The following is a 27,551-nucleotide window of genomic DNA, read 5'->3' as shown; positions in this document are numbered from 1 at the left end:
TTATATTTTCACTTATCGATTTAAACAGTAATTTTATAAATGCTGCAAACAAACTTATTTATACTTATGATAAAAAATAGTAATATTTATGCAGTCGTTAATAACCTTAACAAACAAAGTTTACTTTTTAAAATTGTTGAAAATTTTCTTCTCGGTTTCATCGTAAAGTCAATTGTTTAAAAATAGTTTTTGAATAGAAATAACTCTAATTTAAAATTTCGATATGAAGTTTTTTTTTAATTTATTTATTTATATTATGAATTTTTAAAAATTTTTGTTTTAGGTATTTTAGCGTGTAGGTGTAGGTCCTTTTTGATGTCCTTGGGTATGATAGCTCTGGTAGTTGTTAGCTGATGCTGTATAATAACAATCTGGACATACTCCTTGGGGTCCAGGAGCGCCTCTGGGTCCCGGAGTACCTGGGAATTTATTTATATTAAATCATTTCAATTTATAACTATTTTTATTTTAGATTTTTCCAATAAAATTTTTCATTAGTTAACTCAAATTGTAGCAATAAAATTTAATTAATAAACAATTGGTCAAAATAATGACCAATAGATGACTAATTGGGGCGTCTATTGATCACGTGGTCGATTTTTTAAGAATTTTTAGACTCCCCCTCCCCCTTAGTGATACATGGTGATATTCAAAATTAACTTCCCCCCTTCACGTGTATTTTAGTTATGAAAAAAAATGTAAAATTTTTGAATTTCTTTTTGAAAATGTTTGGATTTTTTAAAAAAACTTCGATAAAGAATTAATACACGTGATATCTTAGTATACCCCCCCGTCCCCCACGTGATGTTTCGTCATTTTTTGTCAAACCCCCCTCCCCTAAGAACCTCACGTGATTAATGGACGCCCTCTAAGTGAAATATAACTTATACTAGCAAACCCGACGAACTCCGTTTCGCCACCAGATGGTTTCGTGAGAAAAATGAAGATTCAAATTTTTTGTTTGTTTTATATTTGAAAAGGAAAAATTTGATTTTATTATACAACAGTGAAACCCAATGATTTTTTATAAATAATCTATTTGAAATTTATCCCGCAAACACTAAGCGATTGGCCTTGCGACATGTTATTGCAAACGCAAGGCGAACTGGAAATTGCAATCGTTTGAAGTCAAACGGAAGACCAGTCAGAATGATTGGTATGTCACCAAATCGCCAGCAATTTTTGATTGAAAGGTGTAAATCAGTGCGTGTACATCATATTTCTTGGCGGCAAGAATTGTTCGTTGACTTAACCAAGCATAATTCTGATAATTCTCACTAATGTCATTACTCGAATTTTTATATATATAGAAGATAAATTTATATAAATATATTTTTGTGAGGAAGTTTTACAATATGTTGTAATTATTTACCTGGTCTACCACTTTCTCCTCTTTCGCCAGGTCTTCCTTGTATTCCTAAACCGTCATTACCAGGTGGGCCTTGAGGACCTCTTGGACCCATTTGGCCTTCCCGGCCTACTCCTTCTGGACCTCGGTCACCCTAAAAAAAAAAACAAAAATAAATAAACTAACAATAGTAAATAAATTAAATAAAATTGAGACTTGGCTAAAAGCTCAATCATTACTAGTAACTTATATCATTTAATAATCTATATAAATTTATGTTTTGTATTTTACATTACCTTATCTCCTCTTTCACCAGGAGGTCCTGGATTACCTGGTGGTCCAGGTGGACCAGGAAGGCCAGCGAATCCTCGCTCGCCTTGCAAGCCAGGAGGACCTTGATCTCCTGTTAAAGTTCATAGATAATAAAATCAACTGTGTAAATTAAATAAAACTAGCTGTAAGTGGAATTCTGTCTTAAGGCAATTAGGGCATCGTGCCTTAAGGCAAATTGCTGGAACTTCCCGTACCAAAAATTATTATTTTTTTAAAAACGATTAACATTTTTGAAAAAAATTTAATCAAAAAAAAATAGATTTGAGAAACTACAAATTTGACAAAAAATTACTTTTTTTTGAAAAAAAAAATGTATATGAAAAAAAAAAATTTTTTTTTGGATACAAAAATTTTTTTTGAAAAAAATGTTTTTTTCATTTTGACATATTTTTTTGACAAATTCTGAACTTTTTTTCAAAGCAATCGCACTGCTTTGAACTGCATAGAGACGAAATATCAAAGCGCGCATGTGCCGCGCCGCGTCCAACGCATAAGCATTGGTACGGAACCCATAAAAATGTAAAAAAAAACAATATACTTATTGTTAAATCTCTATAAAATATCTGATAATTTGATGTGCATATGTCTAATGATAATTTTTAACCGCCGAATGGCATTATTTTTTACTTTTTTTCATTATCTCCGAAACCGCTAGACCTACCTCCATGAAAATTGATCAATTCTACTCTTGTCAATACAAGTAAATGATTTTTGAATTATTCAAATCGGACGCTCCGTTCTCTTAAAAACGGAGGTACCGTTCGTGGCACTTTTTGCCCCGTATCTTCGGAACGGCTAGACCTGCCTTTGCCAAAAACTAATCAGCACGTCTCCTTATCAATACGAATCGAATGTTTTTTGAATTATTCAAATCGGTTGATCCGTGTTCCCGAAATCGTCGACGAAAATTTGTATCCGCACATACATACACACACATACATACATACATACATACATACATACATACATACACACACACACACACACACACACACATACATCCATTTTTTCTAAGGTATGCCAAAATGTTCAGAAGGTTTTGAAACGTCGAGAAATGCAAAAATTTTCATTTTCGATTTTTTTGCGATTACTATAAAATAAAAATATTTTGCTCAGATTAATTTTGAATTTCACATTATTTATGTCTTATCATGATAATACAAATATTTTGTTCTAGATTTTTTACTTTCCAAGTAAAATTTTGGTTAATTTGAGATGAATTTGGAAAACGTTACTGAACTATGATCCAATACTAATAATAAATTTGTTTGCATGAAATGTAAATAAAATAAAATATCAAATCAAAATTAGCAAAATATTTTAAATATATATATATATATATATAAAATGAACAAGAACAAATGCTATTGTGGACAACGTGCATGTAATAAATGCATCACTTAAATCAGTCTTTTGAATGATTAAAAATATTAATAATTGAAGATAAAAAAAGTGACTCTTTATTGCTTTTTGCAAGTTATCCAAAATAAATTTAGGTTTTTCATGCATTGACCAAGAGTTAACGATAGATGAAAGAAGTTAATACTGACACCCTGAAACCAAAAGCAAGCAAAATTCAATACACATTCAATACACAAAAATAAATCGGTTATGCATAATATAAGCCATTTTGTTTGCTATTTGTTCAAGAAATTAAGAGGTACCTTCAATAATGGGGCAATTCTGCCATAACATAGCGTTTTAAAGTTTTTATAATACCTCATTGTATATAGCATTCAAACAACACATCCTTATACACTTAAAGTATTAATATTTTCTATAGAAATTGTTTAGAATATACCTTAATTAGCAAAACAACTTTCGCCGGGTCTGCTAGTATATTTATATATTTAAAAGCAGTTAATTAATTGATTACTGAATAATAGACAATTGCCCTGTAAATTATAATGGTACAAGATACAAGTTAGAATTTCTCCATGTAAAATAATGAGCTGGGAGTTCTAAATGTCCAATTATTTTTGCCAGTTTAAAAAAAGTAGTAATGTACTAGTACATTACGATTTTTTTCAAACTGGCCAAAATTAATGGACATTTAGAACTGCCAGATTTCAATGTACATTTTCTTAAATTATTTACCGTCATATTTCAACTATAAATTGATATTTGCGTGGCATTTGATATTTTTTGGAAAAATCTTCTTGTCTTTTGGCCGGAAACAAGTAATGCAAAAACAAGAGATTGCTATAAACAATCATATTATATTTTAACGAATCCAACGAGCTGCTGATTACATATAGAAATTTATTCTACCTTAATTTTGACCTTATCATGGACTGATAATTACTAAACAAGATTGAAATAAATACATTCAATATCGAGGTGTAATTTTTAAAAGCACATTCAAACATAAGATAAATAGTCAGACGTGCTAAATACAGAAAAAGCACGAATTCTGTAGTTGTCAGATGATCTAAGGCATTTTTAGGCCATTTTATACAATGCAAAATATAAAACATGCATGAAAAATATAAATTTAAAACAAAATTGTAGGGCATAGAATAATATATAAAACGGCCTTAATATAATGGACTAAATTTAGGTGTCATGATAATAAATTCCTTAACAAATCGGCCAACGTACAGATTTTGATCTTTATCCAACTCCTGGCAAATTTTTTAGAAAATTGCTCTATATCTAAATTTGCAGTTTTATCACTGGATTTTTTTAAAATTACAGGTTACATAAAGACCAGTTTTTTACAGGGGGTCTTAGAACTCAACACACTTTAGCTTTATCTTTTTTCAAAAAGGGCTTTCATTTCAAAGTCGACCAATCTTGAAAACGTAAATTCTTTAAAAAATTAGGTGTCATCATATTTTAATTGTGCTTCTAGAAATGTTATTTAACCTAAAGTTTAAATGAACAAAAGTATTAATATTAGCTCACAATTTTCATGGATTTTTTTTTTCTAATTTTTTCATGATAGTTACGCCCCGTTTGGGATTGACGTTGAGTTCTGGGACACCTGGTATAAAAAAACAACCTTGTAGTTTTTGCTTGAAATTTATCATCAATATGATCAGATTTGACTAAAATATCATGCGACAACTACAAAACCGAAAGAAACAAAGATTTAGTCTAACCAGGGCACTGGACAAATTTTGAACAATTCTGGATAAACAGCAGATATTTGGAAAAAAAAATAGAGGGCAGATTTGAAATATTAATTTTTTATAGTAAATGATATCTCAAAGTTTCAAGTTTCAAGTTAATTTTAATCAAGAATTTGATATTCATTTTATGAGAACTAATTCAGCTGAGAGTAAATTTGGTAAAAATTAGGTAGTAAGGGAAAGGATCCACATAATTCATAAATATGACAAAGTTTTTTTAATTTAGGTGGAAGATTAGTTAGTAAGTGGAAAGTTTTTTATGATGTTTAGAGTTTAGAGTGATATTTCGCCCTTTTTACTATGATGCCAATATTTATCCAAATGTTTATTTGCCGAAAATAAGGAAAAAGTATTGAAAATTTAAGAAAAGTTGTTCGGGGAGTAAGTTTATTATCTAGTAGTTTAGGTCAAGTAAGTTTCAGCAACAAATATAATTAATTCAAGCAAGAGGAGTGAAAATTTGAAATTAAAAAAAAAATCAGTCCAACACCCCGGAATAAACAACAAACAATTTTGGAATCCGAACCTGGTATTCCTGACGGCCCTTGCAGGCCGGTTTGTCCATTTCTATATCTACCAGGCAGCCCGATTGGTCCTCTCAAACCGGACAATAATTCCTTAAGTCGAACTTTTTCCCGTTAAGAAAATAAAGAAGTAAATCCCCCATATTTTTCCGTTAAAAATCGTTTATGGTGTGTGTAATTTGGCGGGTGATTTGAAATTTTCACGTCGATGATGAAGAGAAGATTTGGTCGATTTGGTGGTATTGTATTTGTTTTTTGTTGGCGGGACATGCAAAAAGCAGAAAAAAGGAAATATGTTAGTATGTTTGATACACGGTTTGGTTTTTGTTTATAATTATTAATTAAGAGCAGAAATAGTTGTATCATGAAAACACAACTATTGCTGATTCAATTGTTTCTATAGAAGACACTGCACAACTCCGTTACTGCAAAAACTGAAAAGCTATGAACATAGGATTTCATGAATTGGACACCCACAAATGATTTTATGTATAAAAATATCTAATGTATGATAATGTATATAAATTTGTAGAAGTAATGATCAATTAACAAATATAACGCATTACGTAAAAGATGCATTTTCTATTTTTAACTTCCCGAAGGTTATGTGAAACTTTATGTTTTCTCGACGTTTCAAGCCATTCTGAATCGAATGAGACCAAATTTGGAGAAAGTATGTGTGTGTGTGGGTGTATGTGAACAGATTTTTTGCCGTAAATCGACGTTTTCTCCAAAACGGCTGGACCGATTTCAAAAATTTAAAAGCCACTCGATGTATTTCGATGAGAACTAGCGTTTCTGAGTATTGTGCGATGATCGGCCTGGCCGTTTCTATGTAAATCGCAAAAAAGTAAAAAATTATTCGTCCACGTTTTAGCCCGCAATTATGAATCGATTTTGAAAATTGAAAAAACGTTCTGATTAGTTCTTGGTAAAGATCATCCGGGCCGTTTTCTTGTAATAAAGTTTAAAAAAAAAATGTCGACGATTTTTATGATTTTTTTATGGTAGATGCCATAGTCTTGTAGATCATACTAAAATATTACGGCCTTACGACAAATCGTTTAATTTCAAAAATTCTTCAAAGTTTGCAAAAATTAGTATCGTTTTTTTGGCATTTGTCAAATATAGACCTTTGATCGACGTTTTCTCAAAAACGCCTGAACCGATTTCAGAAATTCAAAAGCTATTTAATGTATCTCAATGAGGACTATCGTTTGTCAGTTTTGTGAGACGATGTGCCAAACCGTTTCTTTGTAATTTGAAAAAAGTGTTAAATTTTCGTCCTCATTTAAGTTCAAACTACCGAATCGATTTTGAAAATTCAAAAACTGTTTGAAAGATATTAGTTGAGAATGATACTGATTAGTTCTAGGTGAAAATCTACCGAGCCGTTTTCTTGTAATTAACAGTTGAAAAAAAAAAATTTAAGCCGATTTTTATGGAACTTTTTTTGGCGATATATATCATGGTCTTATAGAGCATACTAAAATATTGCGGCCTTACGACAAGTAATTTAATTTAAAAAATTCATGAAACTTTGAGAAAATGAGTAGTTTTTCTGACGTTTGCTAAAATTAAAATTAGACGATTTACTTGGTATAACGATAGAGTACTTGACCTTGATGAACATACTAAACCATTAAAGTCCTACGGAAACTGGTTCAATTATAAAAATTATCGACTTTTGAAAATTTGCTTCTAGAAAATACTCCGAGTTTACGTGTTCGTTCGTTTTCAATTATCGGGTAGTGTGTGCGGACACAAATTTTCAGGGTTCTAAAATAAAATCTAGAATCTTTTTTAAAAATTTTGATTTTGGGTACGGGAAGTTCCAGCAATTTGCCTTAAGGCACGATGCCATGCACCACTAGTTTTTTTTACAAATACCTTCTGTCAATATGCTTAATGTTATTGATCATTACTTCTACATATTTATGTATGATTATTTTATACATAAGTGGCATTAAATCACAGGCCAAAGAAATATAATTATTGGTACTTATTAATATTGAATTTTGTTTGAAATTTTAATAAAAACTTTCTATTATAAAAATCCCTTAAAATTCATTGAAATTACCATCCCAGATATATAATTTTTTATACTGAGTATAGTATTTATATTATTATATTTCTTTGATCTGTGATATCATTTCGAAATCAACAATGTTGAAATGCCATATGACCAGAACCGCACTAAACATTATTATTAATGATCATGATTTTCTCTGTGCAGTTATAAGGTACCTGTGGGCCCTTGTAAGCCCGGTGGCCCTGGCCGTCCGACCCTGGACCGGCCTGGTGGACCAGGAGGACCAGTCATACTGGCGGAGATGTCGCTCAGCTGATCTATAGGCGCACATTAGATTTTAAATAAAATAAATTTATCACATAATTTAAATACTTACTGCTTTATATAGATTAAATAAATTACACTTAAAAAATAAATAAATAGGAAAATTTTTTTAAAATAAAAACTTGTTATAGTAGCAAATTGTTTAAGACCTACAAATTTATTATTTTTATAGACACTATAAATTAAAATTTATAATTTAATAGAATTAAAAAAATACATTTTTACTTTAGTCACTTTAGTATCTAGATTTTGAACTCTTCATATATTTTAAATTTATATATTTAATAATTAAATACTCTAGAATGTTAATAACATTTTTTGTATAATAGTTTGGTAGTATTACATTTTTATATAAAAAGTTATCTTTAGTTATGTTTATTATTGTTCTAAAATAATATTCGAGCATAATAATGTTTAGGAAAAAAATCAAATTTTAATGGTTATTTAGTTATATATATATTATATATAAAACAAATGACTCACCACGTAAGACTTGCATACAAATATCTTTTACTTCAGCTTCAGTAAATGATTTTCCCTGAAAAGATAGAATTCTTAAAAAATTATCAATATATTCATAATAAAAAAAAAGATTTAGAAACATATCTAGTATCTGATATTACAAAATTTGTAATTACTCTGTACAACAAGTAAGTATAAAATCAAGTTAAGAATGATAACATTCTAGATCCTCCCCCACAAAGTAATGCCTGACGGCAGTTTCCGTGGGGACTAGAGGCAAGGGTGAAGAGAAGGTTTTAGTCGGTATTGAGTCCGACATACCCAGACAAAAGACCTATTCTGCAAGGCATAAATGCATTTCCTCGCTATACAAAAAATAGACACACACAAACCCACATCTATTTTTTGTAAGGTATTTAAAAGATGAGTATAAAATCAGTATAAGAATGATAACATTCTATATCCTCCCCCACGAAGTAATGCCTAACGGCGGTTTCCGTGGGGACCAGAGGCAAGGACAAAGCGGAGGTTTTAGTCGGTATTATACCAGGACGGTATTGAGTCCGACACACCCAAACAAAAGACCTAGTCTGAGATGCATAAAGGCATTTCCTTCGCTATACAAAAAAAAACTCTGTTTAACTACTATTTTGTCTGATTTATTTGAAGAACAAACGCTTATTGGTAATTTATATCAATATAATTATGTTTTATCTTACCGGAGGTCCTTGTTGTCCCGGAAATCCGGGTTGCCCTCTTTGTCCCGGAGGTCCTGGCATTCCTGGTGGCCCCTCTTTTCCAGGCATACCTGGTAAACCAGATGGTCCCTCGGGACCTCTATCGCCTGCTGCGCCTCGTTCTCCAGGCTTAATAAATTGAAGTAACCATTAGATATTATGTAAACTAAATCCATCTAAAATTTTTAATCTTGTATATTGCTAAATATTTCTGTCTATTTTACCATTCCTGGAGATCCTGGATGACCTCGTGGTCCACTTGCACCAGGTATACCAACGCCACTTCCGTCTCCGGATACCAGCAAAGCCGGTCCTGCCGGCGGAGCTGGATCTCCTGGAGGTCCGGGAGGTCCCGGAGGTCCTGGCGGACCACTTGGACCTGAGAGGCCAGGAGCGCCTGATACTCCCGGAGCACCTGGCAAACCAACCAAACCCTGAGGAAAAAAACATAATAAAATGTATCTACAGACTTCTAATTTCTTGTATTTGCTTGTCTATCTGATTCTGAACATAGTAATGGATTTTAATATATTCTGAAATGATTTATCTCTCCTATAGATCTTAATATTTCATTTGTCATTTAATGCGAATGAGTCGAAAAATTAACATATTTGGATGCGGTTGCAAAAAATATTAGATCTAATAAAAAATAATTATTAATTACTTCGAATTATTTTCTTAAATTAGATTAAAGACAGTTTAATATTGGATGGATAGTTATGTTGTAATTATTATACCTGATTGCCTGATAATCCCCTCGGACCAACTGGTCCCTGAGGACCCTCATCACCTCGATCTCCTTTCTGTCCTGATGGTCCTGCCGCTCCAGGTGTTCCATCCCTTCCAGCACGTCCAGGAACTCCATCGGTACCCCGTTCGCCTTTTTCGCCTGGTGCTCCGGGAATACCCTAATAAAAAAATTATATATAGATTAGTACGATACATATAAGTAGTCTGTAGTATAACAAATAGCTTTTGCAGATAGTACAAAAGATAGTACTAAATTTATAATTAGTGCAAATAATTTGTCTTCACGTCTATTTGTAACATTTCTAACATTATTTGCAAATGCTTAGTATATCTATTGATAGAACGTAAAATCAATAAAAACATTTTAAAAACAATAACAATGTATTAGTTGGAAGCATCCTGGCCTTAAACTGATATAGTAGAATATTTAACAAAATCTACAAAGTATCATTATTTACAAAAAAGTATATTAATAAAAACCAGAGTAAAAATAATTATATAACTAATTTTATTAAATATAAAAATTAAAAATTTATAGATTTCAATGTAATTAGGGTAATTCCTCACCGGTAATCCGTCCATTCCCGCAGCTCCTTCTATTCCTGGCAATCCTTGGGGACCCTGAGGACCTTGTTCGCCTCGTTCACCTTTCGTTCCATCTCGACCTGCAGGACCACGAGGACCAGCTGGACCTGGTAAGCTAATAGTTTCACCAACGGCTGAACCTCCTAAAATAAATTTTATTCATCTATTATTATTATTTAATATGGATAGTGTTCTTTAAGAATACAGGATATAAAGATCTTACATTGATGTACTACATAAATGATATTATTATTAAAAAAATATTAAAGAATCTCAAATTGTTTTTCACAATTAACCCAGTGGTTTCCAACCTTTTGCGCACCGCGCTCTGCCCCCCCCCCCTGAAATATAAAATTTGTTGCGCCTCCCTTAATTTTTTCAACAATTTTATTTCATAAATACTCAACTGATATTATCAGACCACAAATTAATATGCAATAATATGTGAAAAACTTTAGTTTATTTTTTATATTAATTCTAAATTTTTGGTTTATTTTCGAAAATACTATTTTGGAAAGTGCTGTACGCGCCCCTCCTTGTAACAACCAGTCGCCCACCTGAGGATGCACGCCCCACAGGTTTGAAACCACTGAGTTAACCCATATATAAATCATTTACCTTCATATCTACCAATTAAAATAAAAATATTACATATAATATATCACCTGGAATTCCTGGTGGTCCAGGTTCTCCTGGTTCTCCCTTCATACCGCTAGGACCAGCTGGACCTACTGGTCCCGAAACACCCTGAAAGTATATTTTTGCCATAATCATAATGAAAATAAAATTCCGTATGTAAAAAATAAAATATCGATAACACAAATTCATATTATCAATACCAATTAGAATATTAGAATAATTTGTACCAACATCTATGATAAATTGACAAAACAAAAACTTACGGGTAATCCTTGATTGCCTTGTATTCCAGGCGTGCCTTGCCTTCCAGGTATACCGTCAAAACCTCGTTCTCCTTTTTCTCCTGGTAAACCAGGAAGACCATCAAAGCCACGTTCACCTAATAAAAATAATTTACATATGTAAGAGTTAAAAATCAGAGAGTTGAAAATTATATGATTTAAAAAAACTCCTCAAATTTAATAATTGATATACTAAATTGTTAGTTTATTACAATTACCTTGGTCTCCTTTAGGTCCAGGAGGACCTTCTATAGTTCCTCTGCTGCCAAAAACTTCTGTTACCAAGCCTGGGGGTCCCTGGAAAAATTATAATTAATGTTGTAATTTTATAAAGATTAATAGAATTATAATAAGAATTTCAATTTATGGAGGAATAATTGTATCTTTTATTTGTATTTTTAATAATTAATATTAATCGATTTAATCAAATCCTTTATCTGAATTTCAATACTTACTGGAGGTCCCGGTTCTCCTGGAAAACCTGGTTCACCTTTCAAGCCATCTAATCCATCTCTGCCGGGAAGTCCGGGTAAACCATGTTGACCAGGCGGACCCTAAATGGGAAACAATTTTAAAAAAAAGAAACTATTAAAAAAATACTTTATATCAAGGTAAATAAATACCGTTTACTTATGATTCTGAATACTTCAATAGCATAAAATTTAATAAGATAGTCGAAATGTAAATGTTAATGATTTTGATGAACCAATGTATGTGATAATCTAACTAAAGTTTATACCGGAGGCCCTTCAGGTCCAGCAACTGAATTTAGAAGTGCTCCTGCTTCCAAATAACCTGATTCTCCTTTTTGTCCTGGCAATCCAGGAGGTCCTGGTAAGCCTGGTGCTCCAGGAATGCCATCTACACCAGGAAATCCTCTATCACCCTGGAATAATAAAATACGAGATTTATATTTCTAATCTAGAGATAAGAAATGATTATTTTTAGCGCTCATTTTTTATATATATCTTCTTATATATAAAAATAGAGCTCTCGATAAAATGATCCGCTAAAACTCGAAAACGGCTAAACCGATTTGGCCAGAGTTAGTCTTGAAAAATTCTTGCTAATCAATAGGTTATCGGAAAGGTGAGATATTATTTCAAAATCGCATAGAAACTTTACATTTTTAATTTGAAATTTTTTGTAGAAGCGTAATTTGAATAAAACAATGGACGGTGGCTAATACGTCAAATGTCAAACGTTTTTGACAGATGATGTTCAATTAAGTTTAATAGGATTCAATTAATTAATTTCAATTCAATTCAATTCAATTAATTTTACGTGAATATTATTTAATTATGATTAAATTGAAGTAAGTTTTGTTCGTAGTTATATTTATACGCAAAAACGTTATTAAACGGATCGCAAGTGTTACTAGATACTCAAAATATCAACTTTTTTGAAAAGTTCATATGAAAATGCACTTTTTGGCGTTGTAGCACGTTTTTTTGCAAATCATATTTTTCTCAAACACGGTGCTCTTAAAGATCTCATATGTATAATTATATACTAATTGGTATTTTTAAAACATTTTCTAAGTTATATTATTTTTTATTTTTGTTATTTAAATTCAGAACCTAAATTTGGTATCGATCAAAGGGACATTTTGTTGAATAACATTTTTCCAATTATAATTTCAGCTAGGTCAGCTAGTATATAAATAATTTGTCTTATAATCAGATAATGGTATATACTTTTTTACATTAAATTCGACAGAATAATTCAAAAATGTTTCAATTTATACTAATATATACTTTTTATATAGAATTTATAACTTACAGTATCTCCTTTTGGTCCTGGTGCGCCATCATTACCATCACGTCCAGGAGGTCCCATCAGACCTGGAGGACCAGGAAAACCTGGTAATCCTGTTGCTCCCTAAATTAATCAAATAACAGAATTAAAAATTGTCAATTGTAAAATTTTGGTGATTTTGGTTAGTAATACAAAAGAAGTATTCAATAATTTTTATAAATTGGATTTAGTTAGGGTAAAGTATTTTCTTTCGAGTTTTTCAAAATATTTAACGCATCGTTTATTTGGCATGCAAAATGTAGATGCATGATAATAATTTAATATTTTTAATAAAAAAATTTCAGTTGTTATAATTAACCCCCCGTCGGTCGAAGTGGTCTGGCCAGACTTTTTTCGACTTCAATTTGAAAAAAAAATACTTTTAGTAATCCTACCGACTTGAAATTGCTGGACTTTTCCTAAAATTTCATTAGCTGTCGATCAATGAAAAAGGACGAAAAAATGTGTGGTCCAGGCAGACCACTCCGACCGACGGAATTCTTTAAGATCAGTTGGCACAAATCAAAAGTTGTCTTGAATCAAAATTCAAGTTTGATGATATGGAGAAGTTTCTAAAAATGCTGGATGTACTAAAATGTTTAAACTTGCACTTATGTTTTTAGCATTTTTGTATATTATTTACCCAAGTTAATTATAACTACGTGATTTCTAATCAAATATTAATTAAAAAAACTGAAATTAATATTAGTATCAATAATACATACTCTTCTCCCAGGCAGACCCAAAGAACCTTTCTGGCCAGGTGGTCCTGGAAAACCTGGCTCTCCGATAGGTCCAATTGGGCCAGGTGGCCCACGACGACCCTAATAAATATTAAATAAGACCCAAAGCATGCGTTAATAAATTTAGAATTGGTAATGATGTCATATAATCATTATGTAATAAGTATCTCTTGTTTTTTCAAGACATTTAACCAAGGTGTTGAGTTTGATTAGAATATAAGATCCTAAAATAAAGTTATAAATTAAATAGATAAATATTTGTAATAATATGATTAGTATTGAACCCACTGAATTTTATGATAAACAGTTGATGACAATTTTATCTAAATGACTTTATTGTCTAAATATTAATTGTATTTTTTATCCAACAAGCATCAACTTTGTAGTAGAAGTTGTTCTTCATCCTGAAAATCTATCAGAATTTCGTTAATAAAAAATATAGGTCAAAAATGCACCAGTAAAGTGTTCCCAATTATTCCTAAAATATAAAAATTTAATTATTTTTTCAACATACTGCTTCGCCTGGTGTTCCTGGTATCCCCTGTAGACCTGGTGGTCCAATATCACCTTGAGGACCCTAAATTTTAGACTCTTGAAGGGATTACTTACATTCATTGCAATTAGTAATTTGTAAGTTTAGGCTTAAAAATTGTTCATTGATTTTGATAAATTCATATAATATTATCAATTTTGATGCGATATTTTTAAAATCTACTACAAGATTAATAGTACGACTAAGGGACCATTTTTCATACAAAAATTAAATATTCTTTAAACAAATATTATAAAAATGAATATTTATACTCGTTTACTATCGTTACTATCTTTATCGTTTTTAGTGAGCAAACGACTATAATATATTCCCAAATACAAAAAAACAGATTTTAGCTTAGGTTTTTGATATTTTAAATATTTAATATATTTAATGAAAAATAATAATATTTAGTGCTTTAATTTATTTTTGTTGACATATGTATATTTGTGATATTAACAGCAATTAGAACTTAAGGGGGCGTCCATTAATCACGTGATCGATTTTTTTGGACCCCCTTTCGTCTTGGTGATCTTGGTCATATTCAAAATTATCTTTTTTTTCTAGTTGGTAATATGTGGTCATATTCAAAATTATTTCCCCTCCCCCTTTCCCCTTGGTGATATCCCCCCTTCCCCTAAAAACCTAACGTGATTAATAGACGATCCCCAAAGAGGTCTATGAGCTGTTTTGATGACTTCTAAAGAACATGGCTTTGTAGATGGCAACCCAACGGTCACCTATATCAATTTGATGAATATTTACAGAAATTTTAATATTTAGAAAATAAAATTTATAAAAATAATTTAAAAATTTTAAATTATATTTATATGTTACCTGAGTTCCATTATAACCAGGAGGTCCTTGAGGACATACAGTGTCGCACATTCCTTCGGCAGGACTTAACAAGGATACTGTTTGTCGTACTCTCTAAAATTATAATAAAAAAATTAGCATGATAATTAATACTTACTAATTGAAATAAATTATATTGGGCATTATTTGCAGATTTATAGATGTCGTATATTTCTAGAAGCATTTTATTAATAGGACTTAAAATTCAGGAAGTTGTTTGACAAATTCATTAAAGTTAACAAAATGAGCAAAATTATTTGTTTCATTATAATATTTATAAATAACCTAGATAACCCGACAGACGTTGTCCTGTACCCAAGTCTACAATTCAACAGTTCGAAATTTTAATTTTAATATCCTATCCTATACTTTTAATAATTTGATGTCCTGCCATTATAATTCATTTATGATCTTAGCATGAACAGTATAAGAAATTCAGAAAAAATAGTATATGCAATTGTGGACTTATAGCGTTATTTATTAAACTGAATTATATAATTTCATCTGCCAAACATATACTGTTGACTGCATCTTATATTATTTTAATTTTTGGCACATCTCAGCTGCTTTTCAGCAATAATAATGTAGACATTGCATTTTTCTTGCATGTTATATTCTAATATTATCTAGACTCATAATTTCAGCCAAATTCAAATTTCAATGAATTGACATTTTTAGCAAATGTTTTCAATGTCAAACAGTGATAAGTGTTTTTTTTTGTAATTTTTGCCATTTATTTCTACAATATTACTATAGTTTTATCGTTCATTGTATATTAAAAATTTTCTTTGACAAACTCCAAAAAGAATTATCAAAATCCGAATAACCGTTTAGGAGAAGTATCAAATCATACACCCGTACAGAAGAATTTTATATATAAGAATATTAACATTACCGGCAGTTCATCACAAGTATCCTTTTCTGGTGTATGAGGATCACAACTGATCAGCATCCATTGCAAATCAATCTGTATAAATCAAAAATAATAATATAAATATAATTTATAAATAAATTATTATAAAGAATTGAGAAAACCACACTTCATGCCACTAAAATGTGATGGAGAAATATTATTATACTTATAGCATGCTGTTAGAATTAAATGAGAAATATTATGTTACATGCAACAAATTTTCTATAAAAGTAAATCTTTTTTTGAAGTAAAACTTCTTTAGGCGCTACTAGGGTGTAAATCCGTGAAAATGCAATGATTATGTTAAACAACGCCTAAACAAATATTGTTTTCGCAACTTCATTCATCATGTAATTGTGTTTGAAGAACTTCATGTAATTAAAATTAACATACATTCATTGACAGCTTGTATTTTTTTTACTTTTTCGCTGGCGATATAATCTCATTCTTTGAACAGCTGTAATATCTGTCTTGCCTAAAAAATATTTTCCATTTTAATAACTTCAAAGATTTATAGAAGCTACGAATAATATAGAAATAATTTCTAATCAATAAACTTACGTTTAGTACACGGCACAAATATTTAATTTGTTTTATAATTTTCAGGAACAGGGTAAAATATTCTTCTGATTCAGGCATTTTTCATTAAATCAAGATTTGTACTACGATGTAACTTTAAAATGTTTATTTATCTAAGCCCATTTCCTTATTGATATTGATACGCATACAACGTTGAACGACAGATCTCTATTCACATACACGACGACTAATCACAATCGACCCATATTGAAATGATTTAATCGAGAGCGTTGCATTCTCATAGATTTACACCCTAGTCGCGCCTAAAGAAGTTTTACTTCAGAAATATATTTAATAAATTACATAATTAAATTATAAATTATTGAAGTAATATTCTTGCCAAAGAAATAATTACAAGTTTATTCTTCGTTAGTAAGAAAATTCAAGCCATTTTTGTTAACAATTCAGAAAATGATTTTTCTACTTGAGATAAATATTTTGCAAGCAAAACCAACATGAAGCAATAAATTATGAACAAATAACTCTGCTTGATGAATTATTATTATTTTTATATTAATTATGTATTTAAAAAAATATAAATAATATTAATGATTTTTCAAATGTTAATTATTAGGTTCACCATGTTGAGCAAAAATTACACATGATTACACAAATGTGATTTTATTTATGGCATTTTAATTAATTTTATTTAATAATTTAATTTAGTAATATACACAGATTGTAATCAGTACTTATATTATTTCATAAGTTCAAAAAATGACTCAAATTTAATAATTAAAATATTTAAAAATAAAATCACATTTAGTATGAAGACGTCGAAATGCAAGAAATGAACTTACCAGTTGAGAAATCTGTAAAAGTAAAATTTGTATGGATAAGTTTCACTTTTTAGAAAATATTTTGTATATTAAAATTAAAATTAAAACTCGACTAGTATTATTTAAAAAAAAATTGGTTAATAATTTTAATTAAAAAATTATTCTCAACAAAAAAAAAAAAAACATTTTGTTAAAATTAAATAGTGCATTAACATAGTATATAGAATTCTCCTATAAAATTGCTAAATTAATTCACAGTATATATTATAATGATATGACAAATAAAAATTTAATAAATGAACACATAAAGCACCCAACATATGTCATATAAAAATGTGGTTCCAGCAAAAATTAGCAATATTAATAATAAGTTTATTTGCTGTTCATATTAAATGTTGGTGCACATAGCAATTTATGTGAAATTATTGCAGATGAAAAAGATAAAAATAGATGATAGAAATATTATATCATATAATTTGCAAAATCTGAAATAAATACATGAGATTATTTTGTCATAGAAATAGAAAAAATATATAAAATAAAATACTAGATACTACTTATATGATTTTTTCCCGAGGAACATGGAACTGAAATAATCTAAATTAATTGTAATTTACAACAAATTTTATAATTTTAATTATGAAAGTTTTAAGAGATATTTATAAAACTAATCCTTTACTTTGTTAAAACCTTTATGATATCAGAGCTTTTCGAATTTTGATTTTTTTCTTTGCCAATAATATATTTTTTATATTTTTGATAATTTAGTAGGTACTTATTTGAACCCATTTAAAATATTATTGCACGTTATTCTAGTTCGTGAAAATAATTTAAAACAAAATTTAAAAAAAAAAACAAAACATTCAAGTTTAAAATTGGTATCTATTATCCAATACTCTGAGATTTTTATTTAAATATTTTTTCTAAGGATTTATATTTTACTCACAGGTACGGTCTGCGAACTGGCTGCCATTTTCGCCAAAGTAATAATTCCATGAGGATCGATCTCGCCCCGTGGTTTGAGAAGCACAGAAGAAGCCTCTTCACAATCCACATACAGTTCGACCCTGTTGTGATTCACCCCGATGTGAATTTTGTGCCAATGTTTATCAAAAACCTAAAAAATAATAATATTAATTAAATAAAAAGCTTAATCGATCTGTTCGAACTACGTGGCTTTTCACAGATGGCAACCCAAACGGTTGTCCTATGTAACGTTATTAATTGATTATTGTAATTTTTGTAATGCTAATAATTTTTTAAGTATTCATTTTTACGTAGAAACATATTGCTACATATATTCCCAACTACTTGACATCTGGCTGTGAAAGACGGGTAACAAACCCATACCATAGCTTTAATCATTGATTTTTAAAACCGGTTTTTTGGCGAAAATTATGGAATTCAAAAACCGGTTTTTAGTGAAAAAAGTCGGTTTTCACTGTAGAAATGGAAAATATGATAAATATATCCAAATAAAGATAGATGAAAGCGTTTTGATTCTTGAAATCATATCGGTTCAATAGCATTTGATATCTTATCAGTCTGCAATGATTCCCAGAAAGGTTTTGTATATATTAATTTAGATGTTTATACCAGTGTATATATTAATTTAAATCATTGTGACTTCTTCTTGAAAAAGTAACTTCCTATCTCAAACTTAAAAAAAAGTATTAAACCCTATAAGTCACAAATTAAAGAACAAAAAACTTAGAATTATTATATCAGGCTTTAAAAACAATTAAGCATAATTTGGCCACAAGTATGAAAGTATTCTCTATTTCAGAAAATTTTGTCAGTAATCAAAGGACATGCCTAAGTAGCAATTGGATAGACGTTCTTAGTTTTTTGAAACCATATTTTATTAAACAAAAAAACAATAAGAATGTTTAAAATTAATTAAAATTGTTCGGAACAGACAATACCCGAGTTTATCTTAATTGTTTTTAAAACTAAAATTGATATTAACAAGTATGTATAAATATGTATCTAATATTTTTTAATTTTTTTTAATTCAATGAGTGTTTTTTATTAAAAAATGTGTTATTTTTATTTATTCGAAAACTTTCCTTTCACTACCATATCAATATTTTCATTCTTATATGTGAAAATGATGCATGAATAGCGAATAATTATTTTCAAAGCTATTTAATCATGATAAACTATTATGTTTTTGTTCTACTAATTAAAATTAAAATAATTTTATTTATTATCTGTAAAATTGAACAATAAATAAATTCAGTCAAATACTGATCTAAATTACACTAGCGGATAAATTACAGGACATTCGAGCAAAAATTTATTTTCTATATAAAATTCGAAAACCGGTTAAAACCGGTTTTTTGAAATGTCAGTTTTTGTATAAACCCTAATTCCAAGATAATTGGAGAAGCCCAATATGGTAATTAACAGAAGCCTTTAACTGATTACTAAATTCTTCAAGGATTAGGATATTACCTTGTGGACAAAAAAGCAGTACCCATTGCCACAAAATATTATGCTTACCAAAATTAATTTTATTACAAATATTTACCCAATTCCATCCCATCCAAATCTTTTACCAATGACATTTTTATCAAATATTCGACAGTGCCAATTTTCTGATTAGGTATTTTATGGTGTCTATTAATAGGAAGATAGGTCTAATTATAATAGCATTTCTGCCGAGTTTGTCACATCGATAAATACATCTACAGAATGGTACAAAGTGTTCTAAAAATACTTAATGATCCAAGTAGCATCATTTCATTCGAGTTGGACCACTAAACCTATTCTGAGGTGTTCGGAATGGGTTTACGAGGCGCAAACTATCATAACGATTTTCAAATCAGCGATTCATAAACAGTCTGGTAGAAGATAATTTAATAGGAAAACGTATTTGAAAATAGACAATAAACTAGTTGGTATTGGTATATTGCCTTGAGGCAAGTTACATGAACTTCCCGATATGTGTAAATAATTGACTTAATCAATAAAAAATAAATTCATTTATGAGTGATTAAAAGTATTCCGAGTGGGTTTAACAGACATCATTGAAAACGAACGAACACGTTAATTAGGAGTATTTTCAAAAAGCAAATTTTCACAAATAAACAATTTTTGTAAGTGAACCAGTTTCCGTAAGACTTTAATGGCTTAGTATGTTCATTAAGACCAAGTACTCTATCGTTATACCAAGTAAATCGTCTAATTTTAATTTTAGCTAACGTCAGAAAAACTACTGATTTTCTCAAACTTTGATGAATTTGTAAAATTGAACTACTTGTCGTAAAGCATTAATATTTCAGTAGGTTCTATAAGACCAAGATATATATCGCCAAAGAAAGTTCCATAAAAATCGACTTAATTTTTTTTTTCAACAGTTAATTACAAAAAAAAAACGGCTCGGTAGATTTTCACCTAAAACTAATCAGTATCATTCCCAACTAATATCTTTCGAACAGTTTGATTTTTTAAAATCGATTCGGTAGAATGAGCTTAAATGTGGACGAAAAGTGTAACACTATTTTCCAAAAAACAAAGAAACGGCTTGGCAGACCGTCGCACAAAACTGATAAACGATAGTCCTCATTGAGATACATCAAATGGCTTCAAATTTCTGAAATCGGTTCAGGCGTTTTTGAGCAAACGTCGATGAAATGTCTAATTTTGACAAATGCCAAAAAACGATACTAATTTTTGCAAACTTTGACGGATTTTTAAAGCTAAACGATTTGTCGTAGGGCCGTAAAATTTTAGTATGATCTGTAAGACTATGGTATCTACCATCTAGAAAAAATCATAGTAATAATTAATAATATTTTAATGATAAAAACAAATTTTGTTACATTTTTTGAGTTTTGTACCAAAATTTTTAATTTTTAAAGTTCACGTATACGGTTCAAACAAATTTCAAAATCTTCTGATTTTTTTTTCAAAATTATCAAAAATATACAAAGTTATAATTGATTTTTCACTTTAAATATAAATTTTAAATTTATAATTCAGTATAGAGCTGTATATATTTCATATTCGTGAGAAATATATCCTCAGATATTTTCATTCAGCATTTCATCTTAATGTGAACATCTTTAAGTGTTTTGAGTAATAAGTCGTCACTGTATATTAATTATTGATAAAAATTCATGGATTAGTAATTTTTTGCTCAAAGATTCAATTGTGGTACGGAAAGTTCCAGCAATTTGCCTTAAAAACGATGCCATGCACCACTAGTTTAAATTTCAGTTTAAATCTGCATAAAACAATTTTTGAAAATTGATCAAATGTAGTTACAGCGTAATTACTAGGTGTTAAGTTTGTATAAATATATTTGCAAATCGTGTGTGTTTTGTTATTTACGTATCTAGGTGGTCCATTTAAGTGGAATTGGCTCACTGGAAACATGTTCTCGAATATAATTCATCAGATCCTTTAAAACACATCTAGTATTGTACACAAATATCATCAAAACATTACAAATGATGAGAATTTTTTTAAAACTAAAAACCAATAATAAAAACTTGAAGACACAATTCTCACTAATTTAAGATTGCATACACCGTGGAGTATTTTCATACTTATATTTTATTCAGAGATTGTTGTCCTTATATACATATATTTTATATAAGTTTGAAAAAATGTCGTTTATTTTATAATATTTTTTATATGGAAACACAAGAACATTTATATAATTTTAACCATTTATATATTTTTGATGATTTTTGTAACCAGAATTAAATTTCGCATGGCAAACGAGCATCCAAAAAATAGTTGTAGGATGTGCATGACTTGCATTTAAAAAAAATGCCACTTACACCTAGTAATTTTCATTACTATTGAAGTAAAACTTCTTTAGGCGCGACTAGAGTGTAAATCTGTGAGAATGCAACGGAAATACGTCCGAACTGTACGTCATTCGCTCTCGATAAAATCATTTCAATACGGGTCGATTGTGATTGGTCGTCGTGTATGTGAATAGAGATCTGTTGTTGTATATGTACCGGCATCAACGTTGTAAGCGTACCGATATAAACAAGGAAATCGGCATAGAAAATAAAGATTTTAAAGTTACATCGTAGTACAAATCTTGATTTAATGAAAAATGCCTGAATCAGAATAATATTTTACCATGTTCCTCGAAAATTAAACATTTGTGCCGTGTACTAAACTTATGTTTATTGATTAGAAATTATTTCTATAATATTCGTAAATTCTATAAATCTTTGAAGATATTAAAATGGAAAATATTTTTTAGGCAAAACAGATATTACAGCTGTTCAAAGAATGAAATTATATCGCCAACGAAAAAGTGAAAAAAATACAAGCAGTCAATGAATGTATGTTAATTTTAATTGCATGAAGTTCTTCAAACACAATTACATGGTGAGTGAAGTTGCGAAAACAACATTTGTTTAGGCGTTGTTTAACATAATCCACTGTATGAACGAATATTAAAGAATTTATAAATCAGCAATTACTTCATTTCTCTAAGTAAGGTTCATTTCTAAATGCTAATTACAATGACAAACCGATCATGTCATATTAGAACTATGACTTTAATTACATTATTGTTTTTAAATATTATACATATTTTAATGGTATTATAAATATTTAATTTATAGTTTATCATTGTATAAATTTGTATAATGGTTGACACTAATAAATGTGTGCATCACGAGTGTTACCATATTACTGATGAACATTATTCAAAATTGTTATATGATGTATTTATTTTTACTTAAAAGCCATCTTGTACAGTAGCAAATAATTTTTACTTCAATCGCGTGTGAACCTTACGGCGCACTCTTTTTGTAACTAGAATTAAATTTAACATGGAAAACGAACATTCCAAAAATAGTTGTAACCTAAATATATGTATGGGATGTAACTTGCGTTAAGGCAAAATGCCACTTACACCTAGTAATTTATTATATATATATATATATATATATATTGTATATCTAATTTAATATATATATATATATATATATATATATATATATTGTATATATACGTGTGTGTATGTGTAAGATAGCCTTATAACCACATTACTTGTAATTTGTCAATTTCTTATCAACAGCGAAATAAACTCTCATAAAATTAGACTGTGATTAGTCAGATAGTCCAAGAATGTATCATCAATAACCCGAGGACCAGTTTTGAAAATTTACGATAGCAAGTCTTAAATTCCTTGTCGTGGATTTGTCCCAATTCCCGATTCGATCTGCACGAGATTACTTAAGTGGAGTCTGGACATACTTCAACCAGATTCTTTTGTTATAAAATCAACGTTGACAAATAGTAGACAATTTCAGGTCGCCAAATAAAGTTACTGGATTTATGGACGTGGAACCAGAAATGCAAGGTAACTGATATACTGGTCTAAAGATTTCAGATTAAAATTGAATTTTAATTTTATAGCACTTCTGTTTCAGAAATACAGAGAACTAAATGCCAAAGTACAGGACCAGGAAGTATGCATTGCAGCATAAGTTTGGGAAGGACCATTTATAAAATTGAAAGACTAATGGTCATTAATGGTACTGGGAATTAGGGTTTGTCGGTTTCCAAAAACGGGTTTTAAAAACCGGTTTTTGGGCGAAAATTATGGAATTAGAAAACCGGTTTTTAGCGAAAAAAGTCGGTTTTTACTGTATAATTTCAAGTTCAATAGCATTTGATATCTTATCAGTCTGCAATGGTTCCCAGGAAGGTTTTGTATATATTAATTTAGATTTTTATACCAGTGTATATATTATTTTAAATCAGAGTGACTTCTTGTTGAAGAAGCAACTTCCTCTACTCAAACTTAAAAAAATGTTTTAAATCCTAGAAGTCACAAATTAAAGAACAAAAAACTTAGAATTATTATATCAGGTTTTAAAAGCAATTAAGCATAATTTGGTCGCAAGTGTGAGAGTATTTTCTATTTCAGAAAATTTTGTGAGTAATTAAAGGACATGTCTATGTAGCAATTCGATAGACGTTCTCAGTTTTTTGAAATCATATTTTATTAAACAAAAAAACAATTAGAATGTTCAATATTAATTAATTAAAATTGTTTTTAAAACTAAAATTGACATTAACAAGTATGTATCAACATGTATCTATTATTTATTTTTATTATTAATTTAATGCATTTTTTTTATTTAAAAATGTATTATTTTTATTTATTCGAAAAATTTCCTTTCACTATCATAAAAATATTTTTATTCTTATATGTGAAAATGATGCATGAATAACGAATAATTATTTTCAAAGATATTTAACCAAGATAAACTATTATTTTTTAGTTCTACTAATTAAAATTAAAATAATTTTGTTTACTATCTATAAAATTGAACAATAAATAAATTCAGTCAAATACTGCTCTCTAAATTACACTAAATTTGCGGATAAATTACAGAATATTCGAGCAAAAATTTATTTTCTATATAAAATTCGAAAACCGGTTAAAACCGGTTTTTTAGTAAAATTAAAACTCAAAAACCGGTTTTCTGAAATGTCGGTTTTTGTATAAACCCTACTGGGAATATTAAACAAGGAAGGAAAAGGACATCATTTATTTTGTGGTGCTCTCATACCATGGACCTGCCTTCGGACAGACTACTATTTATTATTGTTATCAATGATTCACATAAGTCACAGTAATTTATCAATCACGCAATCATTATTCTATTAATTGTGCATAACAATAATGATAGAACAATATGCATTTGTCATCTGGAATTATATATGTCATAGAGCCGATCTAAATACCAGTGTTAGAGCTCCTACATATTTATTTTTATGCTAAATTGCAATTGCTCATTAACGGCTCATTAAAAATTATGATTATAGATAATGAATTATTGAAAGGAATACCTATTGAGATATTCATAAATATAAATACAAAGTGCATGGCATCGTGCCTTAAAGCAAATTGCTGGAACTTCCCGTACCGTAACGAAATATTCGAAAAATATTAAATGCTTTCAAATAGATTATTATAAATATTGTAACATTGTCTAATGTTTATAGGAATTTTATAAACTGAATTGCAAAGTTGAACTTATTTGTTTAAGGTATATTAAAACTTTAGTCAGAATTAAAAATAATTGAGAGTTATTTTCGATATACAAAAAAAAAATCGTTTTTCAGATCTTCGGTGAGAGACTTTTTTACTCATGGACCTTAAAGCCCCGCTCTATACCTATACTCGGGCGGGTTGATTCAAAAGTTACTTACGCACATATGATTTTCGGATTCTAAGGATCAAAATAAGATACTTTGCTAAAGAAACCATACCTTTGAAATTAATTCTGATGTCCTGTGCATTGACCCAAAGATAAAGGTTAAATTTTGAAAAACCTCTCAGAAGAGTTAACGACGGGCATCTTATATCGATCCTTAGTATCCAAAAATCATATGTGCCTATATATTTGTGTCTTCGTTTATTAATGTATTTATAACAAGTGTTTTAGTATCTTGTTCATTGTTTTACTATTCAGAATGCAATTTGATTTGGACACGTCCTACTTGCAGTTGGGTCAACAAAGTATAAGGAAGCTTTACGGCTTCATAAATAAATCAATTAGCATATATAGAACACGTTTCTGTGTTTCTAAGCCTCCTGTGATATACAAGTTTCAATTAGAAATTGCAAATGCTATTTGCTTTCGGCGAATAATAAAATCTAATAATAATATCTCAGACTTGGAATTGCATCTGTGAGGAAATATTATTAATGTAATTTATACAATTTCAGATACGCGGACCTTAAGCCCCGCTGTACCCTATATATATATATATATTAATGACATGTTTTATTTTGAATCTTAAATTCATCTTGAATCTATTTCTTAGGGAAAACGAAAAAATAAGTTCCAAAATAAAATTGTTCAACAGTTGAACATTTTACCGAAATACTTGAATCTTAAATATTATTTTTACGCTTTGGGTTACAAACCCAAATCTTCTACTATTTATTATTATTATTACTATTTATTATAATTATTATAACATCATTATATTTATTGATTATTTTAAAGATTAAGTTATTTTTAACTTCCCGTAGGGCAAGTTATAGTAATCGCAAAAAAATCGAAAATGAAAATTTTTATATATCTTTACGTTTCAAAGGTTTCTGAACATTTTGGCATACCTTAGAAAAAATTGATGTATGTGTGTGTGTGTGTGTGTGTGTATGTATGTATGTACGTGTGTGTATGTATGTGCGGATACAAATTTTCGTCGACGATTTCGGGAACACGGGTCAACCGATTTGAATGATTCAAAAAACATTCGATTCATATTGATAAGGAAACGTGCTGATTAGTTTTTGGCGAAGGCAGGTCTAGCCGTTTCGAAGATACGGGGCAACAAGTGCCGAAAACGGTAACTCAGTTTTTAAGAGAACGGAGCGTCTGATTTGAATATTCAAAAAAAACATTTCACTTGTATTGACAAGATGAAGAATCGATAAAATTCATGAAAGGTAGGTCTTAGCGGTTTCGGGAGATATGGAGAAAAAAGTAAAAAAAATGAGCTATTTGGCGGTTTAAAAATGATCATTAGGCATATGCACATCAAATTATCAGATATTTTATAGAGATTTTAACAATAAGTATACATTTTGTTAACATTCCTATGGGTTCCGTACCAATGCTTATGCGTTAGACAGCGACGCGGCGCTTACGCGCTTTATATTTTGTCCCTATGCAGTTAAAGCAGTACGATTGCTTTGAAAAAAAGTTCAGATCTTCCACAATATGTCAAAATAAAGAAAAATTTTTTTTCAAAAAAAAAACAAAAAAAAAAACAAATTAAAAAAAATTATTTTTTTTAAAAAATTTTTTTTCAAAAAAAAGTAATTTTTTGTCCAATTTATAAGTTTTCAAAAATCTTATTTTTTCAAAGTATTTTTTTTTTCAAAAATGTTAATCGTTTTTAAAAAAATAATAATTTTTGGTACGGGAAGTTCCAGCAATTTGCCTTAAGGCACGATGCCTTAATTGCCTTAAGACAGAATTACACTTACAGCTAGTTATTAATTAAAATTAATTAATTATTGATATGAATATTTTTAACTCCTCGTAGGGAATTTATACTTGTTTATATATGTGTAAGTTACAGTAATCGTAGAAAATCGAGAATATTTTTTTTACATATCTTTACGTTTAAAATTATCTGAACATTTTGGCATATCTTAGAAAAAATGGATGTATGTGTATGTGTTCAAGAAGAT

General features: G+C 29.4%; 1 protein-coding gene across 1 annotated transcript in view; it reads right to left on the bottom strand.

The window, feature by feature from the left end:
* Positions 1 to 288: 288 nt before the first annotated feature.
* The window catches only part of LOC113389491 (collagen alpha-1(I) chain-like), a 66,115-nt gene continuing 38,852 nt past the window's right edge, over positions 289 to 27,551 (bottom strand). The window contains exons 5-24 of the mRNA XM_026626519.1: positions 18,294 to 18,464; positions 15,972 to 16,043; positions 15,059 to 15,151; positions 13,672 to 13,770; positions 12,932 to 13,030; positions 11,889 to 12,035; positions 11,605 to 11,703; positions 11,368 to 11,446; positions 11,132 to 11,247; positions 10,895 to 10,976; positions 10,212 to 10,372; positions 9,632 to 9,802; positions 9,119 to 9,328; positions 8,877 to 9,023; positions 8,179 to 8,233; positions 7,587 to 7,688; positions 5,342 to 5,443; positions 1,645 to 1,751; positions 1,373 to 1,502; positions 289 to 419 (exon numbers count right to left, since the gene is read on the bottom strand). Coding sequence (XP_026482304.1) covers positions 289 to 419; positions 1,373 to 1,502; positions 1,645 to 1,751; positions 5,342 to 5,443; positions 7,587 to 7,688; positions 8,179 to 8,233; positions 8,877 to 9,023; positions 9,119 to 9,328; positions 9,632 to 9,802; positions 10,212 to 10,372; positions 10,895 to 10,976; positions 11,132 to 11,247; positions 11,368 to 11,446; positions 11,605 to 11,703; positions 11,889 to 12,035; positions 12,932 to 13,030; positions 13,672 to 13,770; positions 15,059 to 15,151; positions 15,972 to 16,043; positions 18,294 to 18,464 — 2,373 coding nt within the window. The remainder of the gene's footprint in view (positions 420 to 1,372; positions 1,503 to 1,644; positions 1,752 to 5,341; positions 5,444 to 7,586; positions 7,689 to 8,178; positions 8,234 to 8,876; positions 9,024 to 9,118; positions 9,329 to 9,631; positions 9,803 to 10,211; positions 10,373 to 10,894; positions 10,977 to 11,131; positions 11,248 to 11,367; positions 11,447 to 11,604; positions 11,704 to 11,888; positions 12,036 to 12,931; positions 13,031 to 13,671; positions 13,771 to 15,058; positions 15,152 to 15,971; positions 16,044 to 18,293; positions 18,465 to 27,551) is intronic.

The sequence above is a fragment of the Ctenocephalides felis genome, unplaced genomic scaffold (assembly GCF_003426905.1).
Source record: "Ctenocephalides felis isolate EL2017-DRISC unplaced genomic scaffold, ASM342690v1 CF-g0.4_SCAFFOLD_03573, whole genome shotgun sequence".
Lineage (NCBI taxonomy): Eukaryota > Metazoa > Arthropoda > Insecta > Siphonaptera > Pulicidae > Ctenocephalides > Ctenocephalides felis.
Note: the sequence above shows the minus strand (reverse complement) of the source record. Positions and strands in the feature narration are given on the sequence as shown.